Source organism: Myiozetetes cayanensis, unplaced genomic scaffold, assembly GCF_022539395.1.
Source record: "Myiozetetes cayanensis isolate MyiCay16 unplaced genomic scaffold, myiCay2020 scf1, whole genome shotgun sequence".
Classification (NCBI taxonomy): Eukaryota; Metazoa; Chordata; class Aves; order Passeriformes; family Tyrannidae; genus Myiozetetes; species Myiozetetes cayanensis.
Genome location: NW_026086604.1, coordinates 49,923,512 through 49,948,765, shown reverse-complemented (window position 1 = coordinate 49,948,765; position 25,254 = coordinate 49,923,512). Strand labels below are relative to the sequence as shown.

The 25,254-nt window shown below is 37.2% G+C and overlaps 2 protein-coding genes across 12 annotated transcripts in view; both read right to left on the bottom strand.

Moving 5' to 3' along the window:
* ARHGAP28 (Rho GTPase activating protein 28) overlaps positions 1-25,254 on the bottom strand; it is a 723,491-nt gene that overhangs the window by 157,431 nt on the left and 540,806 nt on the right. The gene's annotated exons all lie outside the window — the stretch shown is intronic.
* Positions 1-25,254, bottom strand: part of PTPRM (protein tyrosine phosphatase receptor type M) — a 449,317-nt gene that overhangs the window by 188,848 nt on the left and 235,215 nt on the right. For all 11 annotated transcript variants that reach the window (XM_050306131.1, XM_050306135.1, XM_050306149.1 and 8 more), the window contains exons 9-11: positions 23,661-23,770; positions 20,775-20,976; positions 16,403-16,505 (exon numbers count right to left, since the gene is read on the bottom strand). In XM_050306131.1, the coding sequence (XP_050162088.1) occupies positions 16,403-16,505; positions 20,775-20,976; positions 23,661-23,770 (415 nt within the window). The remainder of the gene's footprint in view (positions 1-16,402; positions 16,506-20,774; positions 20,977-23,660; positions 23,771-25,254) is intronic.

Below are 25,254 nucleotides of genomic sequence, written 5' to 3'. Positions count from 1 at the left end.
TACATACAGGCTTGCTGCTATATGAATTGTAGCTCTCTACTGGTGGACCAAATGAACAGAACTAACTAACTAACTTACAGAGCCTATCCCCAGATTAGCACAGATGCTAATCTGGGTCCTTCACAGAGATTCCAAAATATGTGAGAAACTTACTATTTATGCAACATTCAACTATTTCATATGTGCTTGAAAATTTCTAAGAGGTCCAATGTTAATAAGGGAAGGAAGGAAGGAAGGAAGGAACATACAGGCAGTTGAACAGGGTGATACTTAAGACTTGCTTTCTTAGGAAACCAGGAATCAGGTGTAAACTTTAACTTAGTTATGTTCTGGAAAGTTTAATTCTGCTCCTAGATATATAATATAGCACACACAAGTGAAGCAGCACTCCCTTTCTTCATTTTACCAGTGAAAAGTTTTATTCCTACTGAGTAAGGACTCAGTCCCTCTAGGCAGCAGATACTATTGATCTTACTCCACAAGGCTTTATGCTCTTAATTTAAACCCAAGCAGCAATATCACTAACTTAAATGATACTGGTCTAAACTGAACTAACCTAAAGCTTCAGATTCTCCAGGGATTTGAGACTGACTTCACTACAGAGAAGCATAAAATAGGGATGCCTCCTACTTTCTTTATAGTCTGCTCACAACATGGCTTTAAAATGAATGCAAACCATGGACAGATTGCGAGGATATTAATTTCACAAAATAGTCTACAAAACCATTATTCTGAGATCTTCCAGGGGTCAACATGGAAAAACTGAATAATAAAAAAACCAAAATTATCTTCAGAGAGTTATCTATACAGATTAACCAGTTAGCTGGTTATTATGGCACTCCTCACCACTGACAAGTTGTTCACAATCATACACAGACATGTATCTTTTTCTTTAAAGAGGAAAAGGCTATTTCTATTTATTTTAACTTTAGAAAATAGGAATGGAAGAGAGCACGATATATTGATTTGCAGAAAGTTACACAGATTGTCACTATCCGCACCAGAAATAAAGCTGTGCTCCCATCTGTATCGAGCCCCAGTGCTGTATCTTCTAGGCCATCCTTCCACCACTGAAAGATTATGGGTTTTCTGTAACCAGAAACACACTGCTGTTCCTCTCCTGACCATCTGAAGAGTCTTTGCTCCTCTTCATCTCTGCAACAGAGCTCTCCCTCTGGGAAGAGAGGCCCACTCATTTTCTAAGTGGCTTTGTTGTGTATAAACAAATAAAAATTATTTAAAAATGTTGCAGGTGTAGATTTCAAGAGGCTATTTCTGCTGATATGAAAGAATTAATACACCAATTCAAGTACAGAACTTCTTCTACAAAGGCCTGCTGGTGATCTGTCTTAATTTGAGTACTTTTTCCAGCAATCATCTATGCAAAACAGTGAGGAAAGGAGGAAGAGGGTGAGAGGAAGGCAGGGAGAGAGAAGAAAGCAGAGGAGAAAAAGGAGAGAGGGAGAGGGGTAGGAAAACTTCTGTAAAATCCTGCCGAGAACAGGAACACCAGCTAGTCAGAAATTACTTGGGAAGCTTTTATAATGAAAACCACTGATCATCGAAGTTATCTAGGTTTATGAAACATTTCTCTACAATCTTGTTTACAGTTATTTATATGATAAGACTTCCTCCATCTTCCAAAATTTATATTAAAAACACCTTATTTCCATCATAATAGCTTAGAGTAACAACTTTCCCACTCCCACCCCACCTCAGTACACAGTGCAGTGAAAGGAAAGCATTTAGGTTTATTCCAGTTTAAAGAACAAATAGCAAAACAACTCAAATGCTCTGATTTTTACATCTGTCATGCTGTGGAGATGTTTGTGCTTAGCACAGCTCAGAGAACAGTGTGTAACTCTTAGTACAAAAAGCATATGACTTAAACTGGTCTTACTCATAAAATACAATAATGAAAACAGCTAATAGCTGGTCTTGCACAGACCATTTTTGTTAAGATGCCACAGGTCTGATACAACAGCACAGCACCGAGCATTTCAGTCTCGTAACTTTAATTTCTCTTTGTCCCGGTTTGATCAAGATAGGATCAGTTCTAAATTGCTTTGAAATATTAGCTGGGTACCATGCACGTATTTTGTATTCTCTCAACCATAACTCATTACATGGAACTTGTTTGGCATCGATAAGTCACTCTCGCTTTTGTGTGTGCACGCGTGTGTGGCAGCGTGTGTGTGGCTCAATACCCTGCTGCTAGGCTATTTAGTGATAAAATCTGATATAATAAAATATTAATTACAGCTGAAAGGTTGGGCAAGAAATATGAACTCAATTACAGTCCCATATTGTGAACAAAGGGTAGAGTGAAAAAATCCTTTAGTTATAGAAGTTTGGGATAATAAAAGAACAACTAGAACATTAGATTCAAGCTGAGTGCTCCCTAAAAGGCCACCTGTTAATAATCTTCACATCAGGCACAGAAATTCAAGTAAATTAGGTCAAGATGAAAGATTTTTGGTGCTGATTTTTTTGACTTAACTAATTTAAAGATTTCTTTATCTGAGCATTTTTTCTTTGATGTCATTGCAGCTCATTAATTAGAAATTTGTAAAAAGCACAAGGAAACATTAATTGTAATTAAAGGTTAGATATCATACATGGTATGTAAAATGATCACCTTACACGGTGACAAGAATTAGCAGTATATTCCAAGAGTCTTCGTTTCAGTCACATTGGCAGTTTCTCAGCATCAAACTGTAGCAGAAGTGGTTCTACCATCTTCAAAAGCCTTTTTTTTGGTTTGCTCGTTTTTCAAAAAATGTCGGCAGTGGAATATAAACTATTTTAAGACTTCTTAAAAAATACATTTTTGTTCATCTGTTCAATTTACCTGAGTGTGAATTCAGATGTATTACCAAAGACTTAAGAGAATGAGACCAGAGTGTAAACAAACACAACTGTGAGCCAAAGCTAGTCCAATCAAATAATATGACCTTGAAATCACATGCATAGTAGTGAATCGTAAGAACTGAGCCATCTTATCTACTACTGCAGGCTAAAATGTGCCATTAGATCATAAAATAAGATTTTCATTGTCTGAAGAACCCTGTTCTCTATTAACAATGTTTTCTATTTCAACAAATGTTGCTGAAACTGTGGCAATATATTTTGGTACCAAGCCAGAAAACAGACTTTCAGTGAATTTACATTTATGATACTTGGAACAATCCAAAGACCATTTCAAAGCTTCTTAATCAGCTTTATGTTCTTTGCTTAATTTCTTTTTAAAAAGAACACAGAAAAATGATAAGTTCATAAGTTTGAGATAAAAGTATCTTGGTACAGCAAAGAGGTGCTTTTATAAGCCAATATTACACCATTTAACTCACCAGTTTTCAGGTTGCCAAGGCCGATTTATAGAACAACAGGAAAGCATGAGAAAAGGAGTAAAGTCTTGTCACAGATTAAAAGAAATTAAAGAAAGCAAAACTGTCTAAAATGATTTAGTCTAGAAAATAATGAAGTTAGAGGGGATCTGAAAGAAATACTCAAGATTGAAAGCCATGGCAGGGCTGACTGATTCTTTCTATTCAATCTGTCACAGAGAAAGAAAATACTGATGCACAATGGTACTGAAGTACAGATCAGTGAGGAAGGAACAAAAGGAAATTCCAGGGGTCTAAACACATACAAACCAATATGCAACAATCTGTGAGATCACACAGCCCATCTTATCAGAATCAGAAGTAGCATTTCTGAACGTGTATGTTTTACTTTGTGATACTGAAAGAAAGCTCGCTACTGCTTGAAAACTGTGGGTCTGCTTCTGACTAGAATGCATTACAAACCACTTTCAGCTCCAACAAAATTGTTGATGGCACCTGAACCATCAGATTCTACCTGGTTCCATCCTGCTATGTAAACCAGGGTGCAAAGAAGAAGCAAATTAATTATTTTTCTTATTAAACAGCTATTACCCACTCTTCCCAAACTGGGTAGGAACAGATATAGCAAGGTTTAAATGACCAGTTCACTTGGATCTCCAAGGAAACAGGAAGGCCAACTCCCACTTGACAGGGCCAGTCCCAACTCTTTAAGTCTACATAGGATGAATGTGTTGTGTTATTTGCACTAAATAATTTTGAGATTTGAGTATTTGTTTTTAAATAAATACTATACAATGTTGCTATCATTCTATAATCTTCAGAGTAGCTGTACATAATATGATAAAATGCTGTACTGGAACTGAAAGGAATAGAGTAACAGAAAAACATGGCAGTCTTCATGCAAGAACCTGCCCAAGCAATTTCTCTTTTCAAAGAAATCCAGGGCCCCTTGCAAACCAGAGGTTTCTTCCTCAATAGCCATGAACAAGAACAGTAGCAACACAAAGCTATATTAAGAATAATGAAAAAATATACTTTGGGGAATAACGTGACATTCTTAAGGAATATTTGCACAGATATAAATCCATACATAAATGATAAGATATACTATTGCTCATTCTCGTATATTCAACTCCCAATTTCTCTTTACTATGTGTGACGGTGCATCCTAGAGCAGTGGTTTTCATTCTGTTCTCCACAAATACCTAGAGAAGTACTTTGCAAAAGGTAAGAAAAATATACGTAGAGCTTATAGATTTAAAATCTCAACATAAAGATCTGCACGTACACTGCAACATCTTTGGGGATTTACAAATGAAAAAAAAAAATCTATTAAGAAAAACAGATTACAAGCAAGTGATATACTACTACAATATTTTCTAGTGAACCATAAACCACTGAAATTCTGTGACTATGCTCTGGAGAGTGTCCAGGAGGTGTGGACACTCTGCAAATGTAACAATGCTCACATGCATAACTACAGCCAGTTGCGCAGCTTTTATTTACAAATGTAAAAAATTATGCACATGGATATTGATCAAGGAACATGAATGTTACAAAGAACTTAAGAAGTAGTATTTAGAGCAGAAGATGAGCTAATGGATTAATGACACTGTTAACACTAAAAGAAAAAGATCTTTGTATCTACAAAGCTGTGTGCAGGAAATTCACTCCTGAATTGAGCTAGGGAATTAAGCAAATAGATGTATTAAAATGAGTGACTTATAAGTAGAGGGAGAATGCTTGTTTTCTCCCTTTTTTCAGGGATGCTCTGCAATCTGCTGGTTTGTGTGCAGTACTGAAAGAAAAATATTTGCTGAGGCAGCTGAACGAATACACAAGCCAATTTCAACAGGTTTTTTTCGATTCAAAGCTTGAAAATTGTTTACCGCTTATTAAAACACTCACAGAGGATATGAAGTTTTTAATCTATTCAATGAGGGGACACAACATGGAGCACAGAGACACTAGCTCAAACAGATCCACTACGGTCATTTAAGATGTTGTCTCATTTGTCTGTTTTCTGCTGCCAGATGCTTTGTTTTCATGGGAGATTGGTGGAATGCCGCATGTGCCTGTGCTTCAGTTGCAACTGCAAAGGCTGGTGTTATCACTTAAGCAACCCAAAGCACAGACACATTTTTCCTGCCGACTCTGCTGTAGGAGAGCAGGACCATAGCAAAAATAACCACAACAAAATTCTTGCCTCTCAATGCTATCATCTCTTTCCACATCTTAATGGCAGTGGGTTCTGGTCCAACAATTTGGAAGCGGAGATTACTGTGTTCATTTTCATCCTTTCTTCCTTACAAAAAGGCTCTGCAGGGCACTTTAATCAGCAGTGCAGAATGATGCAGGCAGACACAAATAACAAGTCATTTTTTGTGGCATCGTCCCCAGCTTCTCAGGACTTCTGTGGATAAATACAAGGCTGACCTTCTATTCTGTCAGTGAAGGTATAACTCTTCCTCCTCCCTGCACTGGGAATGACTCTACTAGGATTAGGTGGCATAGAAACCTTGGCAGCATGACATTGTACAGCTCTTCCCACAGGAAATCTGGCCGTAGATAAAAGATTCTGCACAGTTCAGGATTAGCACAACTGTTAAATACAGATGAGATTTTGGCCTTGTGCTTCTAGTACCCTATGAAGCTAATCTCGAAAACAGCTTCAACTCTAGATGTAAGAATGCAGCTAATTCATCCGTCCTTGTCTGATTTCCCCATGGTAATTTCTTCCTAAATTCAACATTTTTATAATGCCTTAGACATCTATCCTACTGCTCTCTGAGCATGTTTTAGGCTGAGGCATTTCTACTGCTCCTGACTAAAGAGTTGCTGCTTTCAGTTGTAGAGCCCAGTAAGTGACTCTAATGTTTCTTTATGTCATTTAATGTAATCCAGTTGAGCAGATTAGCTTTTACTTAGCAATGCTTTAGAGTCATGATGTTTGTTGTAAATGCCAGTGATTTCCTTTCCTACTTCAATGAACAGTAAACCAGCAAGTTTTTATGTTAATATTCAGTAAAATGAATACTCCTTCAGCATCCAGTGTAGGAAATGCCAGCGTTTCACTCAGAGTGCAACTACACCTTTTCTTCATCTTTCCATGTAGCATTTCCTTTTTTTTGTTCCCTTCACCATTACTTAATAATAAGTAAGTTCGCTTGCAATGCATGATCAAAATGCTTTAATACACATAGAATGGTGCAATCAAATATTATTTACATTGAGAGTTAGAAACTGCCCCAAATTACTTTGTCCTGGAAACTACAGTCCTCCAGCCATACATTTATGTATTAGTAACAAAATCTTTTTAAATGCAGCCATTTAGTCTTTGCTAGTGAATAAAAGGCTTACACAAACTTGCTCAAAATGCACAATATTGGAAGAAAAAATCCTAAGGTCAGTGGCAGTATGAAAATGTACCATTGTTAAAGAATCTACGGAACAGGCAATTAAAGTGGTACCAGTTACTTCTGTGTTGCAGAAGTTGTGATTACGGTACTGTGGTGCTTTCCTGTGTACGAGAAAAGCCTCACTGAATTTTGTTTCCCTGTCACTTGGACAACCCAGGTTCCATGAGAGAATCTTGTCAAAACCTTGTGCTTTTTTTTTTGAGGGGGGGGGACTGTCGCAGCACCACATCTCATAATCATTTATATAAACTTAACTAGCACCACCTTCCTGACATGTATATCCACCTGTTTCAATGCACCACTGGGTAGAGAATTTATATTTGAGCTGTTTATATATATATATGCTCTCTGAACTGAAACTGCTTTCCTTCCCCTCTGAAGTTTATTCCCCTGATGTATTTTCAGAAAATAACCAAGTCTTCTCTTGGCCTTAACAGGCTACCTGAAACAAGTAGAGTTCTCTTGGTACCTCCATATGTAACACAGGTTTTCCCTGACAATTTATGCCATAACACTCCGCTGCTGCAGTGCCAGTAAAGGGGTATTCGCAGTTCAGCACTAGGCACAGGAGTTCACTTGAGGTCCTACCAGTGTCTTGTACAATGGTGTTCACAGCTTGTCACCTTGGCTGGAAACCCCACTCGGTGTGTAGTTGGTTTGCCTGTTTCACAGTCATGCCATGTTTTGATGATTCACAGTCACACTGAAAGCCATCCGTACACACTTTCTTCTCCTATGTTATTTCCAAAAATGAGCATCTATCTTACAATATGTATCTTTGTTAACAGCTCATAAAATGAAAACTTTGCATCTCATCCTGAACACTATTCAGTATTTTCTGTACAATGTTCCAACCCAATGCTGTAGGTAGGATTACTGTTAAATGGATTATAATGTGTTATATTTATATTTTGTATCTACAAACAAAACACTCAGAATGTCATTGGGTCACCTCTCAGTAGATAATTCAGTTCTTCATAAAATAGCACAGAGAACCTGTTCTTATATCATGGTCACTGGTTTATAGCTCTTGTGAACCACTTAAAAATACACAGTTGATTTAAATACTTATGAAAGAAAAGGAACTGAATCTCAAGAACCACAAAAAATATAAAGTGCACGACATAGCTAGAGCACAGAAAGACTGGTGTGCATCACTGCCAAGGCTTCAGTCCTAACAGGGTCCAAGAAGATATGTCTTCCTGTAGGACCTGCAAACCTGACTTGAGTGCTTATTGAGTCAAATGGGTGAATGAATGTGAAAAGTGACACCATACTTTTCACTTGGGACACCTCACTTGGGCACCTAGCACTCAAGAGTAAAAATACCGATGGGATTCAAACCTTCACAAAAAAACAAGAACTGAGGTAAGATGATAAGCTACTGTGGAAAATATAATTTCACGTTGACAAGGATATGAGAAGGGCACATACTATAACACATAATAAGATCAACAGTGAAAGAAAGCTATGGGTTATACGTGCCTGACAATTCCTAACTACAGTTTCACAGGACTTTAGAATTGGTCACTCAGCACTGTGGCTACAAACTAACATACAGCTACTGTGATACACACTGTCAGAAAATGACTTTAAAATGTCTCCAGAAAGTAGGTCCACACATAATCCTGTTCAACAGCCATTCAGGGAAATGTAGCTTACTCAGATACTCCCTCTTCAATCTTTCCACAGCACACAGTAAAATGAAAACAAATCCCTGGCACACTTCAGTAAGCACAGAGCAACAGCATCTCTTTCTTACATATTCAAGGCGTGCTCTGGTTGTTCTGTGTTTGAAACTTGGGTATGTATAAACTGACCACCCTTTCAAAAATCATGCACTGCAGCAATTTACATTAATGTTCATAACTTTCATTATAGTCCCTCCATTAAACACCTCTTTCTCTCAAGGCAAACACCCAAACACTCAAATGCATTTGACCCCCTACACATTCAGTGGGAGAAACTTGTCTTTTTGCAACTCCAGAGAGCTACTCTGACATGATGGTAGGATATGACCTATCATACTGTCTCTATGGGTTGATCAATGGACCCTTTAACTGAGGAACTTGCCAAATTCAGCCAGAAGTAGATGCTTACATTGAAAGATCTAAAAGGCACTTTATTTGGGGCTTTACTGTATAGGTCTGTATCTGCTTAAGATATAAATGTCTGGGCTCTCTCGTGAGAGGTTTGACAGTCATGCCAGCTTTTTCCATAATAACCTAACAACTCTAGCATGTTCTCAGAAATTGGTTTGTCTGGGGTTCAATACTGTTTTCAACCTGAGAGGCTTTCACTGTACTGCTCCCACACCCCAGCCATCTGTACAGCGCTTCTGTGATCGAGGCTGAGGCTGGCCTAGCATGAAAACAAAAATACAAGAAGAATCAGAAAACCAGGAGAGCATTCAAGAAGAAACCTGTCTAATCAAATGGAGATTCTCCTTACTCTGTCCATTATTTCTGTTTTTATGTAAATACTATCTAAAATGCAACGAACACACTAAAAGTCACATGAGAAAGGAACGTGGATCTCAGGTCTCTTGCTTGCCTAGGAGGAGCTTTAGGTGTACTTCTAGTTAGAGGTTTCTACTTGTTTACTGAGAACATGATGATACGTGAGAACAAGTTGGTGACTCAGACTTGCTAATGCTGAGCTGCCTAAAATCCATCTAACCTATATGTGCACCACTCTCCTCCTGTTAGATGGTTTGAAAGGTCCCCAGCAGGGCTGTGGCACCCGCCAGCTACCATTCTTCCCAAAATTTCTAGACATTAATCAGGGCCCATTCCCAACTAGCAATCTGTAAGAGGTCCCAGTGTCTGGGAGCTCTGTAGCATGAATATGGACTGGTTTTAGCCAGCTGGTCTCAGTACAAGAGAACTGTATTAGGCACACAAATTTCACTAGTAAATGCACACACTTGAAGTCAGAACTCAAGAAGGTTAATCTGAGCACTGAGCAGACATTCCTTAGAAAAATATCATGAAAAAATGACCCTGATCTCTTCCTTGCATACTCAGAAATTGAGCAGCTCATTTTAGAGAGTAGATTTAATAAAAAACATTTTTTATCAATGCTGACTGAAGTTGGCAGTCCAGAGCCAGCAAAACAGGTATGAGTTCCAAGAGCTTATGATTCACGAAGTTGAAATGCTGCTGGATTTCAGCCTTCACCAGGGAGATGGTAAAAACCCAGTGGACTAAAGGATCTCAACAGCGAACTAGCCCAGCTGAACTAGACTACTATCATGCTGCCACAGTGAGAGGTACGCAGTAGGGAGGACTATCATTAGGAATTATGCAAACATATGGTCTCTACTGCAACCTATTTAAGGCCAGCATGCAGAAGGAAGGTTAAAAAAAAAAAAAAAAAAAAGAACAGAACATCATAAAAGTGCAAAGTTATGGAATAATCTATTTTCTTTTTTATTCTTGAATTGCTCTAGCTTGCTTTATTTATCATGGATTAATTTCTATGAATTGCTAAATGACAGACAGCCTTATGTGCTGGGGTCTCAGTGACACAAATTAGTACACAAAGAAATCATGGATCAATACTCCTTTACCCAGGGACCATGTGAGAAGTCACAGGAAAAGGGCCACGGAAATTTCTGAACAAGTCAGTAGGACTTGTGAAGGTGCACCATGCATGTCCAAGCAACACACACCATAAATTCTAACTCAGGTCACAGCAAAAAATCCAAGGACAATTTCTACTGAATAACAAAAAAGAATTACAGCATTTTTACAGCATAAGTAGTTACTGCACTGTTACCTCAAGGAAACTGAAACTGACCTTTCTGCTGTTAAATAATTATACTTGTTGCTATAGAGAAGGGACGATTATGGACATTAATAAAACCCAGTCCCCTTTGTACCAGTGACATCCTCAAACAAATTTACTGGCCACATCACAGGTTTTAAAACTATGATTTGGGAAGAGTTGACCCTATAAAATACAATTCAAGCCCTTACTCAATCCTCAAGCAATTGAAGTGATGCTTATGGCAAGCAAATGAAAGAATGGACAGTATGTTCCCTTCACGCTCTCTAGACCTTGTGGTCTCACAGTATTTAAAAAGGCTATATTTTGAACACAGCATTTCAGAATACTAGTGAGTTAGTAATGCTACTTGAACACGTATAGTTACATTATTTCAACATAATAATTTCTTTATCATTAATTCACCAAATATCCAGACCAAATATCCTGAACTCTGGAAAGGCCAGAGTTCACTTTTCATTTTATTGTGAAGTTTTCAACTGTTTAATCTACAGTTGTGATATTTCTCTCCTCAGCTGTGTCTACATAAGCTTTATTTTTTTCTCTTTATTGCATTACCATGTAAAGTCACTGAGAATAGAAGGAAATTACAGTAACATGCTAGCATTACATAATGTGCAAGGTAGGAATTGTGAGAGAACAAAGCTATAAGTACAGATATTGTAATGCCTTTATTTGCATGTGCCGTTGCCATCTTTCTGCCCACACGAACACTAACACATCTCTTACTGTGCAAATCAGCATTCTCCCATTTCAAACCTCACTTCTTCACGTGTCCTGAATTTATAATCATACCCATGATATCTGTCTCCATAATTCATGCATGAGAATTAATGCTGCACTCTTACCATGCAACATGGAAACTGCAATTGAGATACCAGTACTCTTTCTTTGAGAACTGGATTGCAACTTTGAGGCCCAGGCCTGTGGCTGTCATGTGCTCCACAATACCAATGCAAGTGTTTTGTGTTCTTTTCAAAGTTATGGAAAATATCCTAAAACTTTTTTATTCTGAGTGTTTGAAACTCTGATACTTTCTGAGTTCTAGTGATAAATGCCATGAGTTTCCAAACACCCTGTCTAGCTTGCTAGTTGGTTTTTGTTTGTTTGTTTGCTTGTGGTGTTTTTGTTGTTGTTGTTGTTGTTTCCTGATTGCCAGGGAAACAATTTAATCTGCTGATCTCCTGACCAGTTGGCGTTTTTTGTAAAGATGGTACGCTTCAAGAATAAAAATAGGCAGTGTCTTCTCTGGAAGGCTGTCTATCAGATTGGAGGATCCTGAAAAATCTCTCTTAGGCTTCAGATGATCCCATTTCTTCATGTGGAAGCATATGCATGACCTAACTGATGTGGCACAAGGAGTGAAAACACCTGCTGCCAGCAGGAAGGTTAGGGAGTAGAAACAGTGACAAAGCAGAGATGATGGCCAGACTTGAGGAAGGCTGATCCTCATAGCACCCATCATGCTGAAGGAAAGAGATGAGGCCCTAAGACATATTCTTCTGCCTTAAAATGTGTGTGGCAGGAATAGGAAGACAACTGTGACCTCTGTTTCGTGTGTAGCTCATGGTGGTTCTGGCAGGGAACTGCTGCATCACACACAAGTCTTTGCATTTCAAAGGTGATGCCCTCAGTTTAACTTACTCCTTCCAACTGCCAGTCAGCAATTAGGAACTGGATGTCCTCTGTCATTCAATTAAAAATTACTGCACTATGAGTGCTGATGAAATGGCTAAATCACATACAGAATGAAGTAGTCTCTGGACTTGGGTTGACAAAGGTTTCTTTACACCATGCATCTTCCTTGAATCATGCTTTTCCTATTCCAGGGACCGTGTGCAGAAGGCCTTCATTCCACCTGTGACAATGAACCAAGTATTTAAAGGGTTCCTCTAAACGTCTGGATAAGGCCAATAAGAAGTTCTAAAGCAATCTGAACATCTAATGAAGAGTTCCTCTAATGAAGTAGAAGAAAGGAGTGCTTATCACTTTAAATAACATGTAGTTTGAAATTTCTACATTTATTTTAGCAGTTGTAATGCAAAATACTTAATAGCTTATTATTGTATCTCTTCAGGGTAGAGAGATTAAAAGTATGTTTCAAAATTAGCACTTCAAGTAAAGAGATGTTTGCTGTATTTTCCCAGTAGAGTTCTTATTTATTTATATTGAAGAAGACAGAGATGACAAAGGGTACTCATGAAGAGTATACAGATTGCCTCAACTCTATAACACTCAGCTTTCAACTCACATAATTCAAAGTTTATTTGCTTCCTTCTGCATGTTTGTTTTTTTTTTTTAAGGTACTTTTAAATTATACTACTTGGTGATCGCTGCAGATCTCCCTCTCCTATCTGGGTTTTGCAGCCCTAGGTGATGCTGGACTGACCTCACATACTCAGAGCAGGAAGTACTCTGGCATCCCAAAGTATTGCATCCACAGGGCTTTTCTAGCTGACATATTTGGTCATCCTGTTCTCTCACTGTAGACTGGAAGAGGAAAGGACCAACTGCCTGTGGTATCTCTAAGAGAAGAAAGGTTGGCTGAGTGGGCTATTAACCAGGATTTAATGGGGCAAATCCAGCTGAGCCAAACTCTGTAATGTAATATGAAAAAGAGAACAGGAGGCAGAGCAGAGCCTGGATGTTCTTGCCTTCTCTCTTACTCATCTTGCTGCTTTCCCCAGCCTGCTGCTCCCATTGTGTTTGCTACTGTCAGGTGGTTTCGGTGTTATCTGGGCCAAAATCTTTGGGATGTTTACTGTTAAAAGTTTTTTGAGGATGTTGCAAGGAACAGCAGGAGGAGGTGGTATGGGGACATTTTGCTGCTTATGTAAACAGATAAAAAGAGTGGAAACACTTGACCTTTAACAAGGCAAGACTTAATGGAAATAGGTGCAACGAATAGAACTTGCTCCTCCCCACTGAAGCTAAAAGCTTGTAGGAAAACTTTTCCAGGGAAGGTCACAAGAACCTTTTATAATGGAACGTGGCAAACAATCTAAAGCTTTTTCTTACACGGATGAATATATAAATAACACTAAATACATGCAGTCACTGAGCATTACAGTTCTCATTTCTGTGTATAAGCCACGTCTTTGCAATAAATTAGCATTCCTTAGTTGAAGTATATGGATATACATTTGCAGACAATTTGGCCCCAGAGTCTTCTAAGCTTTAGGTTGATTTGCCCTGAAGAAGTAAAAGATACAAATGTCACTGCCTTGGAAGAATGACTCACCCCTCAACAGATGTTGAAGAGCCCTCATAGAAAAAAATATTTGCATTTGTATGCTTTTTATGCAAATTCTTTAAAACTTCACTGACTCTTACATACACATATCTGAAAAAAAGAGAATATCCAAAATAAGACATATACTACACATTTTCCATAGAGTCATTACCTTAAACTAAACTTTTGGTTGTTTAATTTAAGCCTTGCAAATTACAATCACTCTAAGAATCAAAATAGCTTAGCCAGCTGTTAAAGAACTACATACATTCATCATTACTGAATGCATTACTGCTTTAAACATATATGATTCCAAAATAATCTCCTTGAAATAAACACAGCAAGAGCCACAAAACATGCTGGATCTGAAATTGAAGACAAAGCAAGCAGTATTTGTTGTATTAAAAATCTGACAAAATACATTTTAATCATGTCCAGTCTTATGAATTCTTAAACAACCTGGAATGCCATTTGGCCTTCATGATTAATGTGTACTTTATCATTGTAACCATTTTGAACATTTCTATAAAGTCTTTTTGAATCAACATTTAAACAATCAGCATTGCCCCTTCTATCCTTTTATGTTGTGGTGGTTGTGTGCACATTCTGAATGGCATAAGATATAAGGATTTTTTGTATTTAAGCAGAGAAAAAGAATCAAATCACAATAAAAAGCTGGAATTCTGAATGACCTAAGGTATCAGCTTTGTTGACTTGAATGGTAGAATTTGTGCTCTCTTTATTCATCTCAGAAATTAAAAAATTTCATGTGTCATGGTTGATATGTTGATCAATAAAGCAACAACATTCATTTACACTGCAAGTTTAGTGCAGTTTCAAAAATCTGCATTAACCAAGCCAGTAGCTGTAGCAGAATCAATAGACAAGGCATCTTGCTTAGCGGTGTGGATAAATGAAGTATGACTAAACTTTTAGCACCCAATGAATACAGATTAACATGATAAAATCCATATGCAGAATGTGTACTGCAAGCAATGTGCCTGAGAGTGGAATGCACAGGAAAATGTTAGAAGTATTAAGAAATTCCTACTTTCATTTTCACTCTCTGCTTCACTCAGCATTTACACTGTGAGTTTGCAGTCAGTATTCATTTTCTTTTAAGACCTGTTGCAAAGGACCTCAGTAAATTCGCTGCTGTGTGTTCATCTGTCAGTTCTACAGCTTCATCTCACTTTAAATCTCTCCCTTTATTTTCCTAACCACTCATCCACTTATTTGGCACACTTTAATCTCCTAATGAGCTCCTTCCTATTGTCAGTGAAGTTTCTGGTATGTCATTACTGGTATAGGAGTCAATCATCCTTAGTTCATGATGCAGATAAAAGGAATGAAACCATTTTTTTATTAATGGCCTAATACGTTCATGTTTAAACAACAGTGACTCCAACTTGTATTATTTTAATCCAGATTCTTGAATTTAGGAGTACACTAAGCTTTGTGAGATGAAGTAAGACAAACATCAAGTAATTCTGTTTCTAATCTAACCTGCTAAATCAGTTTCATTAAATGTGCAATGTTTTCTGCTTTTTTCCTCAGGTGGTTTGGACTGCCCCAAAGGGTTACATTTTCTTTTTAAAAAAGCTGTCCGAACCACCAACCGTATAGCATTTCCTAAATGCATACCCATGAAAATATAATATATATAGCTAATAGTAAAAAAACCCCGAATTATATGAAATGCTGAATATTCTCAGGAAACCTAAACAACGCATCTTTTCATTCCTGCACATATAAAAATACCAGATCCGTATTTCCCAAACAGAAATTATCAAAAACCTTATAATCGGGATGAAAACTTGATAGTCACTCACTATAGACGGAAACTCTTCCTACAATAATGAAAGAATTAACAAGGATACACAATGAGCCACACGGAAAAACAGTCTACAGCTCTGAAAAGTCTCCCATCTAAATAAAGACCTAATTTCTGGTTCTCATTCAAAATAATCTAACCATTCCTCTGTCTTCTTCACTAAAAAGCAGGCATCTTTTATTCTAGCCAATGAAGAACTTACACAATACCATGTATCTGGCATGGAAATAAACCTCTGAAAATTGGAAATTTATTAATGGGTGCTATATAAAATTAAAGAATCCAATCTCCTGGTTTTCCGGGTTCATTTTTAGAATTATTATTTCTGCTTTCATGGTCAAATAATGTAAATACTTTATGAATATGACAGTACATACTGTTTAAATTGGCTAACTTACTAAGAGTTGACTATCTTAAATCTGTGAAGTAAACAAGAAAACTGAATATTAAAGACAGTAGCTCAGCATAAAAAATGTGATATGCCCTTGAACTTATAACACTGCAGTAAGCAATTACCTTAAAGAAGCCACCCACACAACAGAACTATGGCTTTGTTCCTTATCTTCAAAGAACAAGCCACTTGCATCTGGATCAAATCCTTTAAACAATACGCGAACACTCAACATCAAAGCACTTGCATTTTCTTCAGTTATTTAATTTAATTAGAGCTAATACGGACACGAATTTAGACACTGATTGCTGTGTAGAAAATCCCCAGAAAACATGTTCAAGAAATTAACCAATTTGGTTTTAATTTTATAAAGATTTTTCCCCCCAGTACCTGACAGGAGCGCCTCTGCTCTGTGCAGGTTTCAGCAAGACTGTCACAGTGCTGTCAGTTTGATTCAAAGGTGTTTCAAGTTCATATGGTGGCATAGAGGGTGCTAGAACAAGAAAAGAAAAGAAGCACATAAAATCATTATTCCTGTGTTTCCTCTTTCAAGAGCAATATCTTTATCTGAATATGTAATTTTAAAGGTTTCTTCAAATACAAAGACCAGACTGTAAGTCTAAGATACTTTGTGTTAAAATGCAAGTGTGAGACAACTGTTAAATAACTTCAGGAAAAAAATAACAAACCAACCCCAAACAAAGAAATACCAGTTCACTGCCAATTTCAAGACAGGAAACAGATACTAGCAGGATTAAGTTTGCATGAAGTATTGAGAATCCATGACTTGGAAATGAAAAGTTATCTTGAGAACAGCATCTGCAAATGAGCATGCAGTGACTATAGTTTTTGAAACAGAGCCCAGCTTTCTCAATATGTCAGTTGTATCAGGATGCACTCTCAGAATTTGTCATTCCTGGAATTTTAACTAGTGCTATAACTGTCCTGGGTCTGCTGTCCACCACAGACATTAATTTACAATAATGAAGCAGAATTATCACCACAAGAGCTTATCTTAGTTCCAAGCCACACTGTCAGCACTTTTCCAAACAGTGTCTTCATTACAGAATTACAGTTGTGATTAAAACAAATGATGCCTCAGTTATTGTTTTTTACTGTTGCTACTTCCTTCAGTGCTATCCTCTAGTCCCATTTTTATCACTACATTGGATGGATGGCTACTCCGTTAATTGGTTGTTTGACAGCCTGTCGTATCCTTTTTGTCCAGTTGTTAATGATAATGCACATTCAACAGATTTAAAGCCTATAGTAGCAAAAAGTGGTCATTGAAATGGTCTTTTCTGACCACAGGAATAATGCAGGGCAATGAACTTCCCTAAAATAATTCCTGCTTGAAAGAGAAAATACATTTGGTGGGGCAGAACATCTTTTCCTCAGCAGATTCTTCCAAAGGCTAATTATATTCCACATGTTGAATGTGGAGACCCATTTGACATTTCAACTCATCTAGTTTCTTCTTCCAGTCACTGGATACGTTGTGTGTACCATAACAATGAAGATACTCAAGAGTGTATTATGCTCCCCATACAGACAGTATCAACCTCTAGGCTCCTCTAACAAATTAAATAACACCAACAATGTGAGTCCTTCTTTCAAGTGTATTTTCCAATCATTTTTACCTTCCCAGCAGCACCTGCATCTACTTGAAAGGTAAATGAAAGTCTCTCTCCTTATCCATATTGCCCTACATATGCAAGTAAGGACTGCATTAATACTTTATTGAAGAACTCCTCAGTGAGTTGTGAAAATATTAACATCTCCATTGCTTTTCATTGATATTTACCAGTTTTGAAATACTTCACAGATAAAAAAATTAATCTTCAAAAACCTCCTTGGAAGCTGAGCAGGTTTTATTCTGTTTACAACCCTGGATATAAGGCACAATCATTTAAATTAATCATTTTAAGTGATTTGGATACTCACTTAAAGGCATTGTATTACACAGTATTTTAAAGATTAAGAGACAGTTTACAGTTCTGAATATCAGAACTTGTTCATGTAATGCCCCATTATCAACCTGACCATTCTGAAAATAAGGATGGAGGGTAACTGCATCTCCAAAAAGCTGAAGTTCAGAGTATGAACTCTGAACATTACTGGAATAGTCTGTCATTTCCTGCCCTTGGTCTCCTGCTCACATCTTCACAAGTCTTTTAATTTTCCTAATTTATGACTCCTAAGTCCCTACTTGCTCTCTTTACTAATTTTAGTGTTCCTATCAAGACCAAAACTGTCTTCCTGTGCCAGATAGGATTTGTGGTTCTCCCAGCCACACCCTTTAGTCCTGGCTATTTTTCTCTTCTCTATTTTCTCCTGTCTAGGTTATGACTCTTCCTTCTCCACACTGCTTGGAGAACTTAAATCTGTTTAGTGAGTATGGCAGCTATAGTGACATACCCTGCTCAATTCTGTCGAATTTCCACCATTTGTGTGCAAACTGTAACATTTACAAGTTGCCTGAACTGAACAGACTTTCAGAGTGATGGCTGAGAGTAATGTGTCTCTTGCTAAATATTTAAATCCCCATTTGAAAGCCCTTCAGTAATTTATTGGTCCTCTGAGTTTTTAATTATGTCAGCCATGTCCCTGAAATGGATGAAATTCTTCTCAGAATGAAAGGCAGCATACAAAATTTCAGCATCCACAGTTGACTTTTCACAAAGTTACATGCAACAGAAAACAGTCTCCTAATAGAGTGCCCATCAATTCTGAAGCATGTACTGCTATCAAAAGCTCTGCTTTTGGTAATACGTACAGATCACTTCATCCATCAGTGCCAATCACACAACTGTAGAACAAAACACAGCAATGATTTACAGTACAGAACAGCACTACTCAAATCACTTAAGGCAGGAAATTTAGAGATTTTTATTCAGAAGAAAATACCACCTAGACTTACACAAAGTAAAGTGCAGAAATTGGTCAGAACGCACTGTTGCCACCTCATATGTTCTAAAAAAGAGTGAAACCTTAGAGCCATAAATGTTAAGCAGTATTGTTTCACAACTGTCCAAAATGGAGAGCACTGGCCAGATGAAAGAGCCTCAAAGCCTTCCAGCGGGACAGTGAAATGACAGACCAACAGCACTGCAAAGAGGGTACCAGATTCAACAGCTAAAATGTCAAAATGTCAGTTGTTCGTTTTTCAATTATATTAAAAAATATATATGCATTTTGTTTCTATTCTAAATTCATCAAGAGATTGGTTTTAACTACCCATGGAAAAGTCACAAACAGTCCTTGTTAGTACAGTAACTAACAGGAAGCAATGAGAGAGTGGGGTGCAGACAAGACAGTTTGCAGAACCTCGCCACATGGTGACTTGGATGTTAGCCTCGCTCCCTGCATGCCTGCAGTGTCTGTTCCCACTAATGAATTTTTGTCTGGTGACATGTAATTTTAGATAAACACAATTTAAGATCCAGTACTATTCTCAAATGTCCAGATTCTAATCCATGCTCAATACCTCCTTCATTCCTCATTCTAATAAGAGTGCCAACTCTTAGTGCCATCCCAACTCATATAAAGTTTTGCTGTGTCAGAAATTATATTTCTGACAGAGAAACTTTCTTCTCAGTACAGGAAAGGGGATGGAAAATGAACTCTATTTATACGAAGCAGTGTTAATTATATTTAGATGTTCCACAAAGAGCAATTGTCTCACTTGAAAATTAACACCTTTTTTTTTCTCCAGAAACACCAGTATTAGCAGTAACTTCCACTTGGTATTAACTGCCCTTTCCTATAATAAGAAAAAAAGAAATCACTCTATTTCTCATTAACACTTGTCAGTTTTTTTCATTCCAGTGAGGGCAGAAAATGAGGGATGGGGAAGAGTACACAGAATGAGAGTAAGAGAGAAAGACGACTTTGGACCCAAAAGCTTTCCTTTATCCTTTCTGAAAAGCACAGTTTACCACAAATAGATACGGCAACTTTCTGTAAATATTATCAAGGGGCCATAGTTCAACTGCCAGTTTAATTCCAAAGTGGAACTGTAGTGAAGTGGAGAAGAAAGGGATTTCAACTGCAACTTTGGAAAACATTTTGTCCTCAATTACATAAGCATTTTAGAGGATGTAATAGTATTGCATCCCAACAACCAGAGAAATGAAGTGTTCCTTTGCCTCTGGGAGGGCTTTAAAATATTGCTCAAGGATCTGCAGAAGTGACAGAGTCACACTGCTGTTATTTGAAAACCACTAGTCTTGATGTTCCTGTCTAATACAGTTTCATATCCACTTCAGTCCACACGCCTGCTAGGAACATATGCAGACTGGCAGTTAACTACACTTTCTAAGCGAGCACTAGACGTACAGTATTTCTGCTCTACTCTCAATTGTTCATGGCTCATTAAAGAGATTTTCCAGCACTGTTACTGTACTAATTTAGAATCATGTCAAGGCTGACTAAGCTCTGAATGAAACCCTCATCTTCAGGTCCAAAAAACCCTATGCTGAATGTTGCAACCGCAGCTGGCACTGGCTGCAACACATAATTCATACGGTTTCTTGAGTGATATGTTACAGTTGTGAACACAAATTTCAAAGTATGAGCTAATACTGAAACACTTGGAAGTTCTTCAAATATGGTAATATATGTCACTTTGACATCTTCAGGGATGAACATGTTTTTTACTTTTTCAATTTGCTGTTTGTTAAATTATAAAGAGGACGTAAACAATAAAAGAATTACCCAACTCGTTATCATAAGGAAATAATAATATTCTTTGATCAAGTACCTGATATTTTAGTGGTGAACTGATTTGTTATTGGAGGTCCAAACCCTTTAGCTGTGCTGGCTCTGATGGTAAAAGAGTAGGTAGTGCCAGGATACAGTCCAAAAAAGAGATAGTGCGTTTCATTTCCTAGCTTTGAGACTCGTCCACTTTGATTGGATAAATCTATTTCTGGGTCAAAGGAACTCACTGCTTTGTAGGTGATCTGCAAAAGAATAAGAAAGTTATAAACTGCCTTGAGCAGATGGACAGAGATTGCATCTTTATCCAGTAAACCCTTCTGATGTATGCGCTGTCAGACATTTTGTGATAAGCTATCTTACTCTCTTATACTCTTCAAATCCCGAATCCCACGAAGGGACACAGAAACTCAGTTGTAACTGGTATGAGTTATTACTTCTATAGATACAGAGACTTAGAGGCAGCTAGATTACAACTCTAAATGATGGGTTCAGGCTTACATTAATTCCTTCAAGATGCTGGCTTTAACTGTGTCATATTTTGAATTCATCTCACTGTTGGTTTTGATCAGCAACGGTAACAAAACCAAAACAACCAGGTAAAAACCGAGAAGTGAACAACATGGGGTGTAGCCCCCCCGGTTCCAGCTGACTTAACTGTAATTACACTTTGCCCTGAATAAGGAAGTCTACAAAAGATAATAAGTGCAGCTTAGGGCAAATTTTTCAGAAACTGGGTAAAGCTTCTATTTTAGTCTAAAGCTCAGCTATTACATTTGCTAATTTGGAATTTTTCAGGTTATTATATTGTACCTAGGTCAGATTCTCATTTGAAGGAAAGGAGAGATAAAATGTTAAGTAATATATGCAGAGGGTATAGTGTATCCTCAGTTTGATTCAAACGGTATTTTTAGTTTTCATTAGAAATATTAATGTAAGTTCACAGTAAAACTTGATCCAGATTTCTTCTATTAATTACTGATTTCTTTGCACTGTAATGAGAATTTAAAAATAAGAAAACCATAAAAAAACTAAAAAGTAAAAATTATTCATACCCCCTTTTTACTTTTAAAGTTTCATTTTTATGCGAATAATTCCAACACCCTTATTATATAAAGTGATAATTGACATTCTTTTGGCTATATTTACTCCACATCATTATAATTAAGAAGACACATAATACAATACATCGAAACATCCAAGTGTTGGCATTACACACCTCAGAAACTTGCAATTTCCTAAAACCTTTGACTTAATGAAAATTGATTTTTATATGACCCATATAGTATAACATCAATAAAGTGCTAGTAATTAGTAATAAAAACTTTGATACCATTTAAATAAACCTGACATTGTTTCAGTAGATTTGGTAGATACTCTCTACTCCTAATCCATAAACTGAACTAAAAGTGCCTTAAAAATGATCCCACTGACCCTTCTAATTCTTACAGATGACAGAAGAAGACTACATTACTAACTATCTGAACTTTTATCGGTAAAGAAATGGAAGTTATATATTGCTTAACTGAATCTCCCTATCTCATGCTAAGTGTTGTTATGTCTGATTTTGGGAGAGTGGGTCATAACTTTTTTTTGAGATTTTAAAACACAGGTTAAACAACTACATCACAGATAAGCTTTAAATACAGGTGATCCTGTTTGCCACAGATACGTGAACTAAATGACCTCCTGCAGCTCCCTTTAATTCTGTTTTCTGTATTTCTATGATTCTTAACTGGATTTTCCAAAATCTCACTTAAGTTTTACTCAGACTCTGATACCAGGCTATCAGAGAGTCAGCAGTGTATGTTAAGATTCTTACAAAAATTTTGCAGTGTTTAGTTATTAGACAGCTAAGTGGCTGATGTTCCACAATGAAACATGTTCTTCCATGGTTCATGCAGAACACACGAAAAAAAAAAGTGAATACACCTGCACAAGTCTCAGTGTAGCTGACAGACTTAGATTCATGTACATATTTAGGAATGAACTGCCCATATATGTATGTATAATCCTCAGCAGAGTAATTAGACAGTCATGCACTTTCCTAAGCACAAGGAGGATTCACCACTGTGTGTTTCTATGTACATAAGGTCTAACATCAATAATAACATTAACACTTAACTAAAACATTCTGATCCCTGAAGGCAGACAACTGTTGAACTAGCTACGAAGTTTTTAGCTTTATAAAAAAAAACAATTCATACTTGTTCATAACATTTTAGCCTCCTACAATAAAGTAGTTTTCAAAACAGAATCAATAGGTTACCACTCAATTTAACTTTTCTTTTACACTGTATCTCATTTAGGTGGGTTTTTTTAAACAAAGCATTTCAATACCAATTTTATAGTAAGGTCAGGTAAGAAGCTTAACAGTGATTACTGTCTGACAGCTTAATCTGTGCAGTCTTTTGTCAATTTTTCTAAGAGGTATTCAGGCAGAGGTTCCACATGAGAAAAAGCGGTGATTTTTTGACATCTAACAACATACAATTTTGTTGAATTTGCATTTAAAAAATGCTAGATTTTTTCTGAATTATGCCTGCTTGTTGCTATTATAATAGGCTTCCTGTAACGAGTCCTATCTAAATGTGACGTGACTGTCGCTGCTGTGTTATGTCTCCTATTTTTTTACGAAATTCACTAAGATCTGTCTTCCAATCGTTTAAATATTTGATCCAGATTACTCGATAGACTGCGACATCACATGGTTGTAAAAACAGCAGTTCTCTTAAAGCTGGTAACTCAAGGACATTCTGGGTCCTGCATAATTCACTCCTACATTATATTTACTTTCCAAATGCTACTATTTTCAAACTGAAGTTAATTTTACATAAACTGTAAAAAAAAATTAATTTTCATACTAATTATGCACTTCTGAAAATCAGAACGATACATAAAATTTAGAACATGGCAAATTTCTAGATACCTCATACAAAGTAATAACACCATAGGTTTGCACTGGTTCTCTCCACTGAAGAAAAATCTTCTCTTCAAAGGTGCTCCCTTGAATGGATTCAAGTGGCACAGCACTCGGGACTAACAGATAAAAGAAGAAAAAAAGGAATTTATTTGAAGAAAAAATTCAGAAGACACACTCTGTTTAATATTTCCACTGCTGAGGCATAAAAACCATCCCACTATTATTTCCCCAAGACTGAAGCAAAGGCCAGAGTAGCTCAGGAGGAGAATGATTTATTTAACAAGACAGTGCCATTATGCGTCACCTTCAGTTTAAGAAGGAATTCGTGAGCATCACACATTTCCTGTAAAACTTTATGGATGATAAAAGGACAAATCAGCTTTTTATAAGGAATTAGGCAGTATCTCAAATATAAATTTTTGCAAATAAAACCTACTTGTGATACCTACTTATCAACAGTGTTACTGTCCTAAAATGGCAAACACATTAAACATTCACATATGAAAATGGGCAAGCAGTGAAGTAACAAGGTATAGTTTCAGGAGACAACTAGAAAGGTTAACTTGGAAAGACGAGCCATGTTGAATAGAACACTAATGCTCACTGACGTTAGGCCTGAAGACCTACAACAAGATGAACATAAGAAAATTACAAAACTAAAAATCTGACATTATTAATTATTCACAAAGTCTCCTCATATATGAGAAAGACCTCTGAAGAATCAGGGAAGTCAGAAGGTTCTGATAAAAGGTATGTGAATCACCCTTGGGTATCAAATTCTGTTTCCCTTTTGCTCTGCAACCATTACCTCACCCCCGAGACAATCTCAATGCAGTTTTCAAAGAAGGAGGCATGTAAACAGCACGTGATCACGCACCTGTGGTTTCATTTTGTAACAACACTGTCAAAGGAATGTGGAAAGAAAATCCAAAAAAATACACACAGGGCTGTTGTGAGGCAAAAGGCATTGAGGCGTTAGCACCTTTCCACAAACTGCAGGTAAAAATCCAGCATGAAAATACACTTAACATTTTCCACTTGCTACAGAAAGAAGGTGGGAACTGCTTTTTGCATTGGTTGAAATAACTTCTCATACCCCTTACTGATGTTTCCTGAATGGTTAAGGAAGAGAAAGATCTGCAAGCAAGACGTTTGGTGACTCCTTCCTGTTGACACTTTTGGTAGAGCACTATTCTCCTCCTGCTGCTCCATGCTGTTGGTACAGGAGTTTACAAGGTCCATAGCTCTCCACAGAGTTCCCTGTTCTACCAAGGGGAAGATCCAAGGCCACAAGTGGGGGTTTCTGAACTGGCCTATCAGTCCTCTGTGGACCAGTAAAACAGCACCTATAGAACATCTTTAATTCTGGGCACTAAACCTTTCTTCCAAGTAGGAGAGAACTGGTAGAACTCATTCGGAATCCTGGGGTTAATGATTTATGTGTAGAGGATGAGAAATTAAATATAGCATAAATAAACTGCTAAAACAGCAAAACTCCGTAGTAACCCTCTAAAATTATCTGAAGGTCATAAACTCTGAGGAGTTATGCCATTAGCAGGGGGTCAAACACTGGCAGAGGTCACCTAGACATGTACTCAGA